Raw genomic sequence first — 17,664 nt, 5'->3', positions numbered from 1 at the left:
CCCCAAACATAACACTTTTTTTAGTCAGGACATAAAGTTAAGAACAGGCAAAATCCTAGAGGAAAACCTGGTTCAGTCTGCTTTCCAGTTTTGACTTAAATCGTCTTGAAAATCTATGGCAAGACTTGAAAATGTGTATCTAGTAATGATCAACAACCAACTTGACAAAGCTTAAAGAATTGTAAAAATAATAATGTGCAAATTATGTATAATCCAGGTGTGCAAAGCTCTTAGAGACCCAGAGAGATTCACAGCTGTAATCACTGCTAAAGGTGATTCCAACATGTATTGACTCAGGTGTGTGAACACTTATGTAAATTAGATATTTATGTTTTTGTCAAAGGAATTCAACAATTCCTATATGTGTTCATTAACCAATTCAATTTAAATCACTCTGTCTGTTTCTAAGAATTTGTAAGATCCTTATTTGCATAAAATGGACAGAGACCAGTCTACCAAAATTAGCCAATAGCATTTATTCTCGAGAGAGCTGATCATAGTAACATGTACATCAGTTTATATATTACATATGACGTCATAGGTTTTAAAATGTCCTTCCTCCTCTCCGACCAGGACAAAGCAGCTTCAAAAGTTCATTCCAACTCACAAGCGCACATACCTGACACACTATATCTGGATTTACTCCTGAAGTCTCACCATAGTTTATTACCACTTAGCAGACAGTTCCAGATAAGGAAAACCTGGAGGGGCTCTCGCTGTCTTATTTTATATCCACAGTTATAGCTGAGTCAGTTCAAACATAGGTTAATGATTCTCTTTGCTTACTTTAGACACACACACATACATTCCTTCTTCCACAATGGTTATCATTTCCAATTACCCCTTGTCCATGCTACATAACCTCTTTCTTAGGAACTAACATTATTAATCAGATATTGTAAAACATATATTGTAATTAGTTATAGTTCTATTTTAAATGTACACATTGTTTAGTCATTATTCATAAAATTCCTAACAGTTTTTCATTTTCAATACATTTGCAAACATTTCTCAAAACACGTTTTCACTTTTTCATGATGGGGTATTGTGTGTATGAGAAAATCATATTTTTAATACATTGTTTTATTCAGGCCGTAACACAACAAAATGTGAAATAACTCAAGGTGTATGAACACTTTCTGAAGGCACTGTACACACACAGGGAGGTTTAACTGAAATAAGTTAACATGATTAGCAAGCTTCAATTGCATCAGTGGTGCAATCAGCAACAACAAAAAATTGGTCAGAATTCTGTTCTATGCATTTAACAAAATAGGGCACCTTGTTTTGAAGGCATAGGCAGCAGAAATCACAATGTAAAAACCATGTAAAAAAGGACAAATTAGAGGCTATTGTTCTCAAATTTGAACACAAAATCCAATTTTCAAATGTGCAAACGACAGTGTCTTTAATAGTAAGAAAGTTTAATAATCTCACTCAATAGTAAGTACAGCTCCCACAAGAGAAGAAAAAAATATAGTAATAAAGAACAATTTTACAATAAAACATTGTGACCGCTTTTTACAACATAATTGTTTGTACTTTGGTAGTGCAAATGTATTGTTATAGCAGAATGTCAAAGTGTCACCTTTTTAGAATGTCCATTAACATTTTCCGCCCTATAGTTGTGCAAACAACGAAAATCGAAGGAATACTTGATGGGAAATGATTCATGAGATCAGTGATCATTTTCAGACCCTGTAAGGGAATGGAAATAAAATACATTCAAGAGAAATTAATAAATAAATATAAGCAATGTTCTCATTGGAAAGTACTGTTCTGGTACTTATCATTCAAAAGTCATTTTCAATCCCTTTCAGAGTCAGAGTTGTCCAAGTCGAAAACAGTGAAGCTACAGCACCTTTGCTCTCCCCCTCCTCCTCCTTCGCCTTCTCCACCTCCTCCTCCTTCTCCTCTTCCTCCTCCTCCTTCTTCTCCTCCTCTTCTCCTTTCCTTTATTCAAGAGGATCAGCCTCAGGAAGTGACCTCAGAATCTGGTTCAGAGTCAGAGTTGTCCAAGTCGAAAACAGTGAAGCTACAGCACCTTTTCTCTCCTCCTCCTCCTCCTTCTTTTCCTCCTCCTCCTCCTTTCCTTTATTCAAGAGGATCAGCCTCAGGAAGTGACCTCAGAATCTGGTTCAGAGTCAGAGTTGTCCAAGTTGGACACAGTGGAACTATACCACTCTTCTGTGCCCTCATCTTCATCCCCTCCTTCTCTTCCTCCTCCCCTTGCTCCTCTCTCGGACAGCATCTCCATGGCTGCCTGGTGGTAAGGGTGTTTGCGTCTGGTGTGTCGACGCAGGGTGTTGCGCTCTGCGAAGCGTGTGTGGCACAGCGGGCACTGGTAGGGCTTCTCTCCTGTGTGTACCCTCTGATGGCGCTGCAGCTCGCCTGCCTCCCTGAAACGCTTGGAGCAGATGGGGCACACAAAGTTCCTCTCACCCGTGTGAATGTGCTTGTGTCTCTGTTCAGGGTCAAAGGACAAGGGTCACGTTTGTTAGATAATACTATACATTCATGTTCATATATTATGATATGTTTATACCTACTTATTACATAGCAGTCATTACAAGATGAAATCTGAAATCGGACCTAGTTCCACTTCAAACACAATCAAAACAGATAACCTGCCTAAATGACTACCAACCCATAGCACTCACATCTGTAGCTATGAAGTGCTTTGAAAGGCTGGTCAAGGCTCACATCAACACCATTATCCCAGAAACCCTAGACCCACTCCAATTTGCATACCACCCTAACAGATCCACACATGATGTAATCTCTATTGCACTCCACACTGCCCTTTCCCACCTGGACAAAAGGAACACCTACATGAGAATGCTATTCATTGACTACAGCTCAGCGTTCAACACCATAGTGCCCTCAAGCTCATCACTAAGCTAAGGACACTGGGACTAAACACCTCCCTCTGCAACTGGATCCTGGACTTCCTGACGGGCCGCCCCTAGGTGGTAAGATTAGGTAACAACACAGCCGCCACAATGATCCTCAACACAGGTGCCCCTCAGGGGTGCATGCTCAGTCCCCTCCTGTACTCCCTGTTCACTCATGACTGCACGGCCAGGCACGACTCCAACACCATCATTAAGTTTGAGGATGACACAACAGTGGTAGGCCTGATCACCAACAACCACGAGACAGCCTATAGGGAGGAGGTCAGAGACCTGGCCGTGTGGTGCCAGGACAACAACCTCAACGTGATCAAGTCAAAGGAGATGATTGTGGACTACAGGAAAAGGAGGACCGAGCACGCCCCCATTCTCATCGACAGGCTGTAGTGGAGCAGTTTGAGAGCATCAAGTTCCTTGGTGTCCACATCACCAACAAACTATCATGGTACAGGGGGCCTCCCGGGTGGCGCAGTGGTTAAGGGCGCTGTACAACGCAGTGGTTAAGGGTTAAGGGCGCTGCAGTCATGTACTCTGGGTTCGCACCCAGGCTCTGTTGTAACCGGACGTGACCGGGAGGTCCGTGGGGCGACGCACAATTGGCCTAGCTTCGTCCGGGTTAGGGAGGGTTTGGCCATTAGGGAAATCCTTGTCTCATCGCGCACCAGCAACTCCTGTGGGGGGCCGGGTGCAGTGCGTGCTAACCAAGGTTGCTAGGTGTGGTACTGGAGCACCAAGTCTAGGTCCAAGAGGCTTCTAAACAGTTTTTACCCCCAAACCATAAGACTCCTGAAAATCTAATCAAATGGCTACCCAGATTATTTGCATTGCTGCTACTCTCTGTTATTATCTTTACTTTCTTCCTACATGAACATATTACCTCAGTTACCTCTGTACCGGTACCCCCTCATTTTACTGCTGCTCTTTAATTTAATTATTTGTTACTTTTATTTCTTATTTTATTTCTTGTTTATTTTTTGTATTATATTTTTAAACTGCATTGTTGGTTAGGGGCTTGTAAGTAAGCATTTCACTGTAAGGTTTCACTGTAACCTGTTGTATACGGTGCATGTGACAAAACATTTTTTATTTGATTTGAAAACAACATGTCATCATGAGCCCACCAAATCACCACACCACAATTCAAACATTTATGAACAACTAAGCTCACCTGCAAATGGCTGGAGCGTTTGAAGGCCTTGCCACACTGCAGGCAGACATGGGGTTTGTTCTGAGAGTGGGTGATGGAGTGACGCTCCAGGTCAGACAGGTAGTAGAAGATCCTGGGGCAGAGAGGGCAGTAGAGGACCCTTCGTGGCCCAGAGGAGGGAGAGGAGGCTGGGGACAGGGGGTCCAGAGGGTCCAGGGGGTTCAGGTTCCTGGGTCCGCTGGAGGGGAAGATGGGGGCAAGGGGAGGGGAGGGAGGAGCGGTGGCAGAGGAGAAGTAGAGATGGTCGTCCCATGGGAGGGAGGTGTGCTTTGACTCTGGGGCTTTTGATTGGTCGGATGCCTCCAAACTGAAGTCAAAGGACAGAGAAGGGGATTGCGGGTGTGTAAGGGGAGGGGCTTTAGTAGGAGATGACCCATTTGGGACAGACTCCATTTGGGTTTCTTCAGTAGATAGCGACTGATGATCGGTGTTGGGGTCACAACAGTTTGGTTCAGTGTGTTTGTGAGGAGGTGAGCTGAGTAGAACTGCTTTAGAACTGCCATCAGCACTGGGCTGCTTGGAGGGAGGGGAGGAGACCACAGAGGGGGAGGTCAGGGGGGCGGGAGGGTTAACGATGGGACTCTCTCTTGATTGGATGGTAGGGGAGTTGTTGGGTGTCGTTCTAATAACTGGGTGGGAGGGATTGGCCGGGAGGGATGACACTGATGTGGCGAGCTGACCAGAAGAGAGAGAGAGAGAAAGAGGGGATGAAGAGGAGGCAGTGATTTGGGAGAGCTGACCGGTGGAGGGGTCAATGAGAGCAATGGGGGTGGAGGTAGAGAAAGACTGACCGGAGGAAGAGGTGGTGGAGGAGGAGAGGAGAAGGAACATAGAGGTAGAGGCACTGGGAGTGTTCTGGGTGAGGGAGAGGGGGAGTGAGAAGGCCAGGAGGCCTGGGTTGGTATCAGTCTTGGTTAAGGGAATGGAGGAGAGCTGGGGGGAGGAGGGGAAGAGGAGGATGGGGGTGTTGGAGGAGGGGTTAGTAAGGATCTGGATGGGCTGAGGGGGTTGGAGGTGTACAGCAGAACCAGAGGGTTGGGAAACAGCAGCACTAGCCTCACTAACAGATTTCACATCTGAATCTAGAACCTTAGGGGGTTCCGCATTCTGTGAGAGTTCTGGGTTCTTTGAGTGTTCTGTATTGTTTTGAAGTTCTGACTTCTGTGAGGGTTTCATAGACGTAACAGGAGTGGGACATGTGTTTTCCTTGTGTGTGTGTGGAGTTTTTACTAAACCTCGGCTGAGGTAAGTGACCCATGCTGTGGTTATATGAGACAACCTGTCATCCTCTACCTCCAATGAGTTGGACTGCACCTTTGGCTGGCTTGGGGGGGGGTTGTCTGGCCTGGAAGAGTCCATTTGGGGCACTTTGTGCCCCTCAGGGGTGAGTGTGTATGGAATACCCTGGTCATCTATTAGGAGAAGACCTTCACTTTCAGAGTCTATGGAAGAGAGGGAGGTGAAAACAGAGGTAGAGAAGAACAAGGGAGACAAGAGAGGTCCCCCCAAAATGTCAGCTCCATCCATTATCAATATAGAATCCTCTTCATCATCACCATCATCTTCCTCTACAATGTCCCTATCTCCATCCCCCTCTACCTCATCTACCTCCATAAGCAGTGAGCTCTCATGCCAAAGGCTCCTCTCCTTAATCTCTCTCTTTTTAGGGAAGCTCAGATCCAATACTTCTCCCTCCTCTTCTTCTCTTCTCCCCCAAACTCCTTTCCCTGCCTCTGCTCTCTCTCCTCTATCCTCTCCTGGTCTCTCTTTTCCACCATGGCATCGACTAGGGGGTAGGAAAAGAGGGATCACTCTCTCATCCTCTCTATCTTTCCTTTCTTTCTCCCCCCTTATCCCTCCATCCCTCTCTGCCTTGGCTGTGTCGGAGATGAGAGGCGTTTCAGGGACAATGGGACTACCATTCCTGTGTTGTGTAACATCACTCTCTCCATCTCTCCTCTCATCCCTCTCTTCTGTCTCCATCCTATAGAGGCTCCTCCGTGTGTTTTATCTCTTCAACACACACATCCTCCATCTGACCCGTACAAGTCACAGTAGTGGAGGTCAGGGCATTTCAACTGGTCCCAGACCAAACAGCTCTGGCTTCTAACCTACTCCCTTTAGAATCAGAGGGAGGCACGTCTTTGGTAGAGATGAGAGCTGCAGAGTCTGTGATTGGCCTGTTGCATAATCCAGGAACGTCTGATTTGACTCTGATTGGTTGATCGCACACACCAGGATGTCCAGTCTTGACTGTGATTGGTTGTTTGAGCCCGCAGGCGGTCTCCCAGCCCCTCCTCGTTTGGCCTAAAAAGGTTTTGATTGGACACCTGTACTGGAGTACACCTGTATAAGGGAGAATTATTGGAGGTTACCTGGTGGGCAGGATAAGATCAAGGAGTCCACTGGCTCCTCATGGATCTCTGGCACAGTCCCCGATCTCTTCAAGGATTGGCAGACACTCCTGTTATCTGAGCCACCATTGGTCAGAACCCCTGTCTGTTGAGAATCCATTTTGGAACATGCCTAAATCTGTAAAATGGGGATTCAATATTTTATCATCTTAACAAGATATGAATTAATACAATCAAATAATAAAAGGACTTGTCAATCAAATGACTATAGGCTTCGTTGATAAGGAAGATGTCCTGAGGTGGCCAGGTGTCTTTATGCTGTTTCACAGGATATCAGAGCAGCAAAATGAGGAAGTTGATTAAATTAGTATCATGTTGTTAGAGTATCTTACTTGTTCTTTCATTGTGCATACTGAAATATGCCTAGACTCAAACTATTCACATAGACTAAATAGGCTATAATGAATTTCTTAAACTCCTAGTCTTGTTTTACTACAAAAACAGGGCCTTCAGAAAGTATTCACACCCTTTGACTTTTTCCACATTTTTTTGTGTTAAAACCTGAATTGAAAATGGGTTAAATGTAGATATTTTTGTCACCGGCCTACCACACAATACCCCATAATGTCCAAGTGGAATTGTGTTTTTCAACATTTTTACAAATTCATTAAAAATGAAAAGCTGAAATGTCTTGAGTCAATAAGTATTCAATCACTTTGTTATGGCAAACCTAAATAAGTCCAGGAGTAAAACATTGCTTAACAGGTCACATAATAAATTGCATGGACTCAATCTCTGTGCAATAATAGTTTTTAACATGAATGATTACCTCATCTCTGTACCCCAATTATCTCTAAGGTCCCTCAGTCGAGCAGTGAATTTCAAACACAGATTCAACCACAAATACCAGGGAAGATTTCCAATGCCTCGCAAAGAAGGGCATCTATTGGTAAAAGGGTAAACAAAAGGCCATTTGAGCATGGTGAAGTTATTCATTACACTTTGGATGATGTATCAATACACCCAGTCACTACAAAGATACAGGCGTCCTTCCTAACTCAGTCGCCTGAGAGAAAGGAAACCGCTCAGGGATTTCACCATGAGACCAATGGTGACTTTAAAACAGTTACAGAGTTGAATAGCTGTGATAGGAGAAAACTGAGGATGGATCAACAACATTGTAGCTACTCAACAATCCTAACCTAATTGACAGATTGAAAAGAAGGAAGCATGTGCAAATATTCCAAAACATGAATCCTGTTTGCAACAAGGCACTAAAGTAATACTGCAAAAAATGTGCAATTCACTTTTTGTCTTGGATACAAAGTGTTTTGTTTGGGGCAAATCTAATACAACACATTACTGAGTACCACTCTCCATATCTTCAAGCATAGTGGTGGCTGCATCATGTTATGGGTATGCTTGTAATCGTTAAGGACTGCTGAGTTTTTCAGGGTAAAAAAGCTACGGAATGGAACTAAGACAAAATACTAGAGGAAAACCTGGTTCAGTCTGCTTTCCACCAGACACTGGGAATTGAATTCACCTTTCAACAGGACAATAACCTAAAACACAAGCCAAATCTACACTGGAGTTGCTTACCAAAGAAGACAGTGAATGTTCCTGAGTGTCCGAGTTACAGTGTTGACTTAAATATGCTTGAAAATCTATGGCAAGCTCTGAAAATGGTTCTCTAGCAATGATCAACCACCAATTTGATAGAGTTAAAATAATTTTGAAAATAATAATGGGAAAATGTTGCACAATCCAGGTGTGGAAATGTCTTAGAGACTTACCCAGAAAGTCTGACAGCTGTAATCGCTGCCAAAGGTGATTTTAACAAAGGTGATTTTGACTCAGGGGGTTGAATACTTTTTAATCAAGATATTTTAGTGTTTTATTTTCATTAATTTGTTTAAAAATATATTAAAAACATGTTTGAATTTTTCTTCCACTTTGACATTACAGAGTATTTTGTGTAGATTGTTGGGGGGAAAACTGACAATTAAAACCATCTTAATCGCACTTTGTAACACAACAAAATGTGTAAAAAGTCCAGGGGTATGAATACTTTCTGAAGGTACTTTAGGTTAAATCATCCCCATCACCTAGATAACATCCCTACCACCACCTTCCACCTCATCATTGTCGTCATCACCATTACATTGTCATCATCATCAATGATCTTCATCATCATCATCAATAACATTATCATCATTCAAACCGATACCAATTCCTGCTATTATCTCAATAACTTGAGGCGAGATTTGTTTTAAAGGCTACAGCGTGTGGTCTCATGTTCTACAATCATTGATTACCTTATATGCTTAATTGCTATGATTGTCAATCTTAAAAATGTAACGCAGCATGCGTAAATTACGCACTGGTTTGCATTACATTTGCTGTTATTATGGACTTCACTGGTTTTATATCATTTGCTTACCGGGCTGTTATTATGGACTTCACTGGTTTTATATAATTTGCTTACCGGGCTGTTATTATGGACTTCACTGGTTTTATATCATTTGCTTACCGGGCTGTTATTATGGACTTCACTGGTTTTATATCATTTGCTTACCGGGCTGTTATTATGGACTTCACTGGTTTTATATCATTTGCTTACCGGGCTGTTATTATGGACTTCACTGGTTTTATATCATTTGCTTACCGGGCTGTTATTATGGACTTCACTGGTTTTATATCATTTGCTTACCGGGCTGTTATTATGGACTTCACTGGTTTTATATCATTTGCTTACCGGGCTCTAAACAAAGTCGCCAATATACTACATAGCATGAACGCGACAGTCTGCAGTGGAGGGTTCAAGAGAGCATGATGTCAGCGAAATCATACTATCCGGGGGTAAAGCCCATTTTTTCTTTCGATTTCAGAATTTCATTTGTCTGCCATAGTCTAATACATAATAAGACATTCGTTAAATATCTGGCAACGGGTTTGGGTCGACATCATATTTGTTTTCCTCCTTTTGAACCCTTATCCATCCTTGTACTGTATTTATGTTGGAATAAAAAGTGTCGCTGTTCATGGGAGACGCCATTGCGCGCAGTCCGAGGTCCGAATAGCCAAACCCTGTTTCATATCTGTGGATGTACTGCGCATCAATGGACACGACCCTCGAACCTGGGACAATGTTTGCTAACTGCATTTCATGTAATATATTCTGATCACTTATTTTAAATGACGCCGCGGTATTTGTCTAAATTATGTTGATATTTTTTTCCGTAATAACTGCCCTTGCTCTCTATACACCCACAACCAGCCATTTTACAAGTCGAGGGTTCGAGCCCTGTAGGGAGCGCAGCCCGACAGCTGGCAGAAAGGGCGATGTAGGAAACTTTACCGGCATATTGTAATTTATTTCACTAACTTAATTGTCTGGACATACACTTGTCAATATAACAGGTGTGGGATGCGCCCGGTATACTGCCCATACATTTAAAACTGGATAATAAACTACATACTCCACCCATAAGTCACTCTCTGCATAGACACTGGCTTACCCGAGCTGTGGATACTTCCGGAGGACCAAATATGAATGAGAGGCGGACTAGTTAGGAGTGGAGATTCTGCGCGCTGCCTGCTCCGCAAGCAGAGAGAGGTGGGAGCTCATGGCGTCGCAGCATTCGGCTTCGGTTAATTCTATCTGGGATCCTTGGGCCGTCCTAACTTTAACCCCTACCCATACCTTAATTAACCCTTAACCAAATGTAAACTTTAATGGTGTAGAGACGTCCCAAGGATCCCGGATAGCAAGGACCATTCTGGGACCTACTAGACTCAATCCATGTTGAGTAAACAGTGGGCAGCTACTGTATATGGTATGAGATCATATCACCATTTAATCCAAGGGCATGTAACCTTAGAAAATGCAAAAGATGGATCTGTGTGTGTGTGTGTGTGTGTGTGCATGACAGAGAGTTATCAGGGTGTCCTAATTGTTGTGAGAATCAAGTGTTCATCTCTATACAAATAAAGAAGAAAGGTCAATATTCTACCTACACTCTCTCTGTCTCTCCCACACACACACACACACACACACACACACACACACACACACAGTGGGCCCTGGGTGTATCAGTTAGGACTCACTTCTTCAGTAGGGTACTGTGCTCCAGGTGCCGTTGGGCTGGCAGGTGACCCGGTTGGGTCCATCCAGCACGTGGTTCTTCTTACAGAGGTAATAGATGGCATCGCTCACATCGTACTCAGTCCTCTGTACCGCTACCAGGTACCCCTGGTTCACCTCCTGGGGGGGGCGGGCACCACACCCCTGGAACAGGAGAGAGAGTGTCACTGTATATGAATTGGCAAGAGATGTTATTCTCTGTTTAGGCCAAAAGGTGGCAGTAAAGCACTATGAAACATAACAACCGTCATTACAGTCTCTCTCACACACATAAAAAGACACACGCACACACAAAGTAGAACGATTTCAAGTGCAGAGTACAATAACCTCCTCCGCAAAATACACAAATACACACACTCACACTCAAAAGGCCCAATCCATCCACCCACACGCCAACCATCAAATTCCATGGCTCTGATGCTCTCCCTCTGCTCGCTCTCTCTCTATCAAACACTATATATTATAAAACACACACACATACTTTAACAGATGGGCTGAGGATACTGCCAGGTCTGATCAATATTACAGAGATTCTCACTGTTTCCCACCAGCTCCCTGGAGAGAGAATGGGGGGAGGGGGGAGGGGAGCGGGAGAGAGACAGAGTGAGAGGGGATGGTTATTATTTGCCAGCAGCATACCACCCTGCACACCACTGCTGGCTTGCTTCTGAAGCTAAGCAGGGTTGGTCCTGGTCAGTTCCTGGATGGGAGACCAGATGCTGCTGGAAGTGGTGTTGGAGGGCCAGTAGGAGGCACTCTTTCCTCGGATGGGGCATTAAACAGGTGTCCTGACTCTCTGAGGTCATTAAAGATCCCATGGCACTTATTGTAAGAGTAGGGGTGTTACCCTGGTGTCCTGACTAAATTCCCAATGTGGCCCTCAAACCATCACGGTCACCTAATAATCCCCAGTTTACAATTGGCTCATTCATCCCCCTCCTCTCCCCTGTAACTATTCCCCAGGTTGTTGTTGCTGCAAATGAGAATATGTTCTCAGTCAACTTACCTGGTAAAATACCAACTGACATATGCATTGGGATGTGATACATTATTAGATGTGAGTCAGTAAAAAGCATATTAATGGCCTAGTTAACAGCAGTAATGCAGACAGCCCAGTCTCTACATAATGAAGTTCCTCCACTTCCACCCCTTACCATCTCTCTATCCTGTCTCTCCTACCCTGCCTCTTCTAACCCCTCTAGCTTGAATCCCTAACTTCTCTCCCCCCCATTTTTGCTAATTAATGAAAAATTCAAAGCTGAAAGGTCTTAAGTCAATAAGTATTCAACCCCTTTGTTATAGCAAGCCTAAATAAGTTCAGGAGTAAACATTTGCTTAACAAGTCACATAATAAGTTGCATGGAATAACTCTGTGTGGAATAATGGTGATAATTAACATGATTTTTGAAGGACTACCTCATCTCTGTACCCAACACATACAATTATCTATAAGGTCCCTCAGTCGAGCAGTGAATTTCAAACACAGATTCAACCACAAAAACCATTGAGGTTTTCCAATGCCTCGCAAAGGGCTGGGTAAAAAAAAGCAGATATTAAACATCCCTTAGAGCATGGTATATTAATTACACTTCGGATGGCGTATAAACACAATCAGTCACTACAAAGATACAGGCGTCCTTCCTCAGTTGCCAGAGAGGAAGGAAACCGCTCAGGGATTTCACCATGAGGCCAATGGTGACGTTAAAACAGCTTTACCTGTCCTCTTTATTGTCTCCACCCCCTCCAGGTGTCGCTTGTTTTCCCCAGTGTATTTATCCCTGTGTTTCCTGTCTCTCTGTACCAGTGTATTTATCCCTGTGTTTCCTGTCTCTCTGTACCAGTGTATTTATCCCTGTGTTTCCGGTCTCTCTGTACCAGTGTATTTATCCCTGTGTTTCCTGTCTCTCTGTAACAGTGTATTTTTCCCTGTGTTTCCTGTCTCTGTGTGCCAGTGTATTTATCCATGTGTTTCCTGTCTCTCTGTGCCACAGTGTATTTACCCCTGTGTTTCCTGTCTCTCTGTAACAGTGTATTTATCCCTGTGTTTCCTGTATCTCTGTACCAGTGTATTTATCCCCGTGTTTCCTGTCTCTCTGTACCAGTGTATTTATCCCTGTGTTTCCTGTCTCTCTGTGCCAGTGTATTTATCCCTGTGTTTCCTGTCTCTCTGTAACAGTGTATTTATCCCTGTGTTTCCTGTATCTCTGTACCAGTGTATTTATCCCTGTGTTTCCTGTCTCTCTGTGCCAGTGTATTTATCCCTGTGTTTCCTGTCTCTCTGTACCAGTGTATTTATCCCTGTGTTTCCTGTCTCTCTGTACCAGTGTATTTATCCCTGTGTTTCCTGTTTCTCTGTAGCAGTGTATTTATCCCTGTGTTTCCTGTCTCTCTGTAACAGTGTATTTATCCCTGTGTTTCCTGTATCTCTGTACCAGTGTATTTATCCCTGTGTTTCCTGTCTCTCTGTGCCAGTGTATTTATCCATGTGTTTCCTGTTTCTCTGTAGCAGTGTATTTATCTCTGTGTTTCCTGTCTCTCTGTGCCAGTGTATTTATCCCTGTGTTTCCTGTCTCTCTGTGCCAGTGTATTTATCCCTGTGTTTCCTGTCTCTCTGTGCCAGTGTATTTATCCCTGTGTTTCCTGTCTCTCTGTGCCAGTGTATTTATCCCTGTGTTTCCTGTCTCTCTGTGCCAGTGTATTTATCCCTGTGTTTCCTGTCTCTCTGTGCCAGTTCGTCTTGTATGTTCCAAGTCAACCAGCGGTTTTCCCGTACTCTTCCGTACTTCTTGTTTCTAGTCCTCCTGGTTTTGACCCTTGCCTGTTCTGGACTCTGTACCCACCTGCCTGACCATTCTGCCTGCCTTGACCACGAGCCTGTCTGCCACTCTGTATCTCCTGGACTCTGTACCCGCCTGCCTGACCATTCTGCCTGCCTTGACCACGAGCCTGTCTGCCACTCTGTACCTCCTGGACTCTGATCTGGTTTTGACCTTTTGCCTGTCTACAACCATTCTCTTGCCTACTACTTTTGGATTATTAAACATTGTATGACTCCCACCATCTTCCTCCTGTGTCTGTATCTGGGTCTCACCTTGTGTCATGATACAGTTAATGGCTGTGATAGGAGAAAACTGAGGATGGATCAACAACATTGTAGTTACTCCACAAAACTAATCTAAATGACAGAGTGAAACAAATGAAGTCTGTACAGGATGAAAATATTCCAAACATGCACCCTGTTTGCAATAAGGCACTGAATTAATACTGTATTATATGTTTGGGGCAAATCCAACACAAACACATCACTGAGCACCCGTCTTCGTATTTTCAAGCAGAGTGGTGGCTGCATCATGTTATGGGTATACTTGTCATCGGCAAAGACTAGGGAGGTTTTTTGAATAAAAATAAAATGAATAGAGCTAAGCACAGGCAAAGTAAAAAGAGAACCTGTTTCAGTCTGCTTTCTAACAGATACTGGGAGACAAATCCCCTTTCAGCAGGACAATAAACTAAAATGCAAGGCCACTGGAGTTACTTACTAAGATAAGATGACATTGAATCTAAGTGACCTAGTTACAGTTTTGACTTAAATTGGCTTGAAAATGTCCTACAATGATCAACAATGAACTTGACAAAGCTTGAAGTATTTAAAAAAGAATAATGGGCAAATATTGTACAATCAAGGTTTTCAAAGCTATTAGTCTCACAGCTGTAATTGCTGCCAAAGGTGATTCTAAAATGTGTCCCAGCCAGAGCCCGGAATTGAACCCAATCGAATTTAACCCAATCGGAAAGTTGGGGGGTTTATAAATTTGCCTAAACGTCTAAAAGAATGTTTTTTGCTTTGTCATTATGGGGTATTGTGTGTAGACTGATGAAGGGGAAAAAACAATGTAATCCAGTGGGTTGAATATATTTCTCTAATCAAAATATAGTATTTTCCATTCATTTAAAAAAACATGTTTCTTCCACTGAGACATTACAGAGTATTTTGTGTAGATTGTTGGCAAAAAAAAATCTATGAAATCTATTTTAATCGCGCTTTGTAACACAACAAAATGTGGAAAAAGACAAGGGGTGTGTGAACTTTCTGAAGGCTCTGTATGTCATTCACTGGTGGTGCCTATGTGCTGTTGAGGATAATACCATTCATAGCCTACACACATACAGAAACACACACACATTGTTGAAAGACACACACATGCATATCAGCGTGTAACTAATGTGCATAATAGGATTCATAGAAAAAACAGGAACACAAACATGCAAATATACACACAGACAGACACACACACAGAGCAGTGTTTAGCTAATGTGAATAACGGGATTGAGAGAAAGTTAACAGCATTCGGAAAGTACTCAGATGCCTTGACTTTCTCCACATTTTGTTACGTTAGTTTTATTTTAAAATATATATATTTTAAATGTGTTCCTCATCAATCTACACCCATAATGACAAAATGAAAACAGGTTTTTAGACATTTTAGATATTTTATTAAAAGTAAAAAACAGAAACACCTTATTTACATAACTATTCAAACCCTTTGCTATGAGACTCGAACTTTAGCTCAGGTGCATCCTGTTTCCATTGATCATTCTTGAGATGTTTCTACAACTTCACTGGAGGCCACTTGTGGTAAATTCAATTGATTGGACATGATTTGGAAAGGCACACAACTGTCTATATAAGGTCCCACAGTTGACAGTGCATGTCAGAGCATAAACCAAACCATGAGGTCAAAGGAATTGTCCATAGAACTCAGAGACAGGATTGTGTCGAGGCACAAATCTGCGGAAGGGTACCAAAACATTTATTTAGCATTGAAGGTCCTCAAGAACCCAGTGGTGTAAGAAGTTTGGAACCACCAAGACTCTTCCTAGAGCTGGCCGCCAAGCCAAACTGAACAATGGGGGGGAGAAGGGCCATGGTCAGGGAGGTGACCAAGAACCCGAGGGTCACACTGACAGAGCTCCAGAGTTCCTCTGTGGAGATGGGAGGACCTTCCAGAAGGTCAACCATCTCTGCAACACTCCACCAATCATGCATTTATGATAGAGTGGCCAGACAGGAGTCACTCCTCAGTAAAGGGCACATGAAAGCCGACTTGGAGTTTGACAAAAGGCACCTGAATACTCTCAGACCATGAGAAACAAGATTCTCTGGTCTGATGAAACCAAGATTGAACTCTTTGGCCTGAATGCCAAGCGTCACATCTGGAGGAAGCCTGGCACCAACCCTACGGTGAAGCATGATGGTGGCAGCATCACGTCTGGATGAAACCTGGCACCATCCCTACGGTGAAGCATGATGGTGGCAGCATCATATCTGGAGGAAACCTGGCACCATCCCTACGGTGAAGCATGATGGTGGCAGCATCACGTCTGGAGGAAACTTGGCACCATCCCTACGGTGAAGCATGATGGTGGCAGCATCACGTCTGGAGGAAACCTGGCACCATCCCTACGGTGAAGCATGATGGTGGCAGCATCACGTCTGGAGGAAACCTGGCACCATCCCTACGGTGTAGCATGATGGTGGCAACATCATGCTGTGGGGATGTTTTTCAGCGGCAGGGACTGGGAGACGAGTCAGGATCGAGGCAAAGATGAACAGAACAAAGTACAGTGAGATCCTTGATGAAAACCTGCTCTAGAGCTCTCAGTACCTCAGACAACAACCCTAAGCACACAGCCAAGACAACACAGGAGTGGCTTCGGGACAAGTGACGGAATGTCCTTGAGTGGCCCGGCCAGAGCCCGAAATTTAACCCAATCGAACATCTCTGGAGAGACCTGAAAATAGCTGTGCAGCAACACTCCCCATCCAACCTGACAGAGCTTGAGAGGATATGCAGAGAAGAATGGGAGAAACTCCCCAAATACAGGTGTGCCAAGCTTGTTGCGTCATACCCAAGAAGAGGCTGTAATCGTGCTTCATCAAAGTACTGAGTAAAGGGTCTGAATACTTACGGAAAGGTCATATTTCAGCAGGGGGGGTTATAAATTTGCCTAAACGTCTAACAATTTTTTTTTTGCTTTTGCTTTGTCATTACGGGGTATTATGTGTAGACTGATGAAGGGGAAAAAACAATGTAATCCATTTTAGAATAAGCCTGTAACCTAACAAAATGTGTAAAACGTCAAGGGGTCTAAATACTTTCTGAATGCACTGTAGGTGTGAGATGACACAGCAGACAGGGAGAAGTGGAATGGGGGGACTTCTCTTCAGGATACATAGGATACAACACCTCACATGTCCCTTTAACTGGCCAGGTGACTCATATAACAATAACCTTTGTAGGTTATAGGTGTTGCAGGTAGTCATAGCTATGAGTCAGGAAAATGAATATCCTCTGTGAAAACAGGAATCTGAAAATAGATTATGGTAATTGCTGCAGAGAGAGAGAGAGAGAGAGAGTGACAGAGTGACAGAGAGAGAGTGACAGAGAGAGAGTGACAGAGAGAGCGCAAGAGTGTTATAGAGTGACAGAGTGACAGAGAGAGAGAGACAGTGGCAGAGAGAGAGTGAGAGTGTTATAGAGTGACAGAGTGACAGAGAGAGAGACAGTGGCAGAGAGAGTGAGAGTGTTATAGAGTGACAGAGTGACAGAGAGAGAGAGACAGTGGCAGAGAGAGAGTGAGAGTGTTATAGAGTGACAGAGTGACAGAGAGAGAGAGACAGTGGCAGAGAGAGTGAGAGTGTTATAGAGTGACAGAGTGACAGAGAGAGAGAGACAGTGGCAGAGAGAGAGTGAGAGTGTTATAGAGTGACAGAGTGACAGAGAGAGAGACAGTGGCAGAGAGAGTGAGAGTGTTATAGAGTGACAGAGTGACAGAGAGAGAGAGACAGTGGCAGAGAGAGAGTGAGAGTGTTATAGAGTGACAGAGTGACAGAGAGAGAGAGACAGTGGCAGAGAGAGAGAGTGTTATAGAGTGACAGAGTGACAGAGAGAGAGTGAGAGTGTTATAGAGTGACAGAGTGACACAGAGAGAGAGACAGTGGCAGAGAGAGAGAGAGAGAGAGAGAGAGAGAAAGAGATGCGG

At 43.7% G+C, this 17,664-nt stretch overlaps 1 protein-coding gene across 2 annotated transcripts; it reads right to left on the bottom strand.

Annotated features, from left to right (window-relative positions):
• Positions 1–1,391: 1,391 nt before the first annotated feature.
• Positions 1,392–10,131, bottom strand: LOC112236452 (transcription factor Sp5). 2 transcript variants are annotated; one of them, XM_042308242.1, is made up of 4 exons: positions 9,995–10,131; positions 6,495–6,651; positions 4,081–5,561; positions 1,392–2,464 (listed from the first exon to the last, which is right to left on the bottom strand). In XM_042308242.1, exons 2-4 carry the CDS (start codon positions 6,631–6,633, stop codon positions 2,114–2,116), a joined length of 1,971 nt encoding a protein of 656 aa, XP_042164176.1. In that variant the 5' UTR covers positions 6,634–6,651; positions 9,995–10,131; the 3' UTR covers positions 1,392–2,113. The 2 variants fall into 2 exon arrangements, with proteins under 2 accessions (XP_042164176.1, XP_042164173.1); XM_042308239.1 differs by lacking the exon at positions 9,995–10,131 and having other exon boundaries at positions 4,081–6,632.
• Positions 10,132–17,664: the final 7,533 nt, after the last annotated feature.

Source organism: Oncorhynchus tshawytscha, linkage group LG03 (assembly GCF_018296145.1).
Source record: "Oncorhynchus tshawytscha isolate Ot180627B linkage group LG03, Otsh_v2.0, whole genome shotgun sequence".
Classification (NCBI taxonomy): Eukaryota; Metazoa; Chordata; class Actinopteri; order Salmoniformes; family Salmonidae; genus Oncorhynchus; species Oncorhynchus tshawytscha.
Note: the sequence above shows the minus strand (reverse complement) of the source record. Positions and strands in the feature narration are given on the sequence as shown.

Bases quoted from the DNA above. Each gene is read 5' to 3' on its own strand.
- LOC112236452 (XM_042308239.1), bottom strand. From the start codon at position 6,102: ATGGAGACAGAAGAGAGGGATGAGAGGAGAGATGGAGAGAGTGATGTT. The intron at 2,465-4,080 runs GTGAGCTTAGTT...GACCCTGAACAG, and splicing joins AACGCTCCAGCCATTTGCAG to AGACACAAGCACATTCACAC.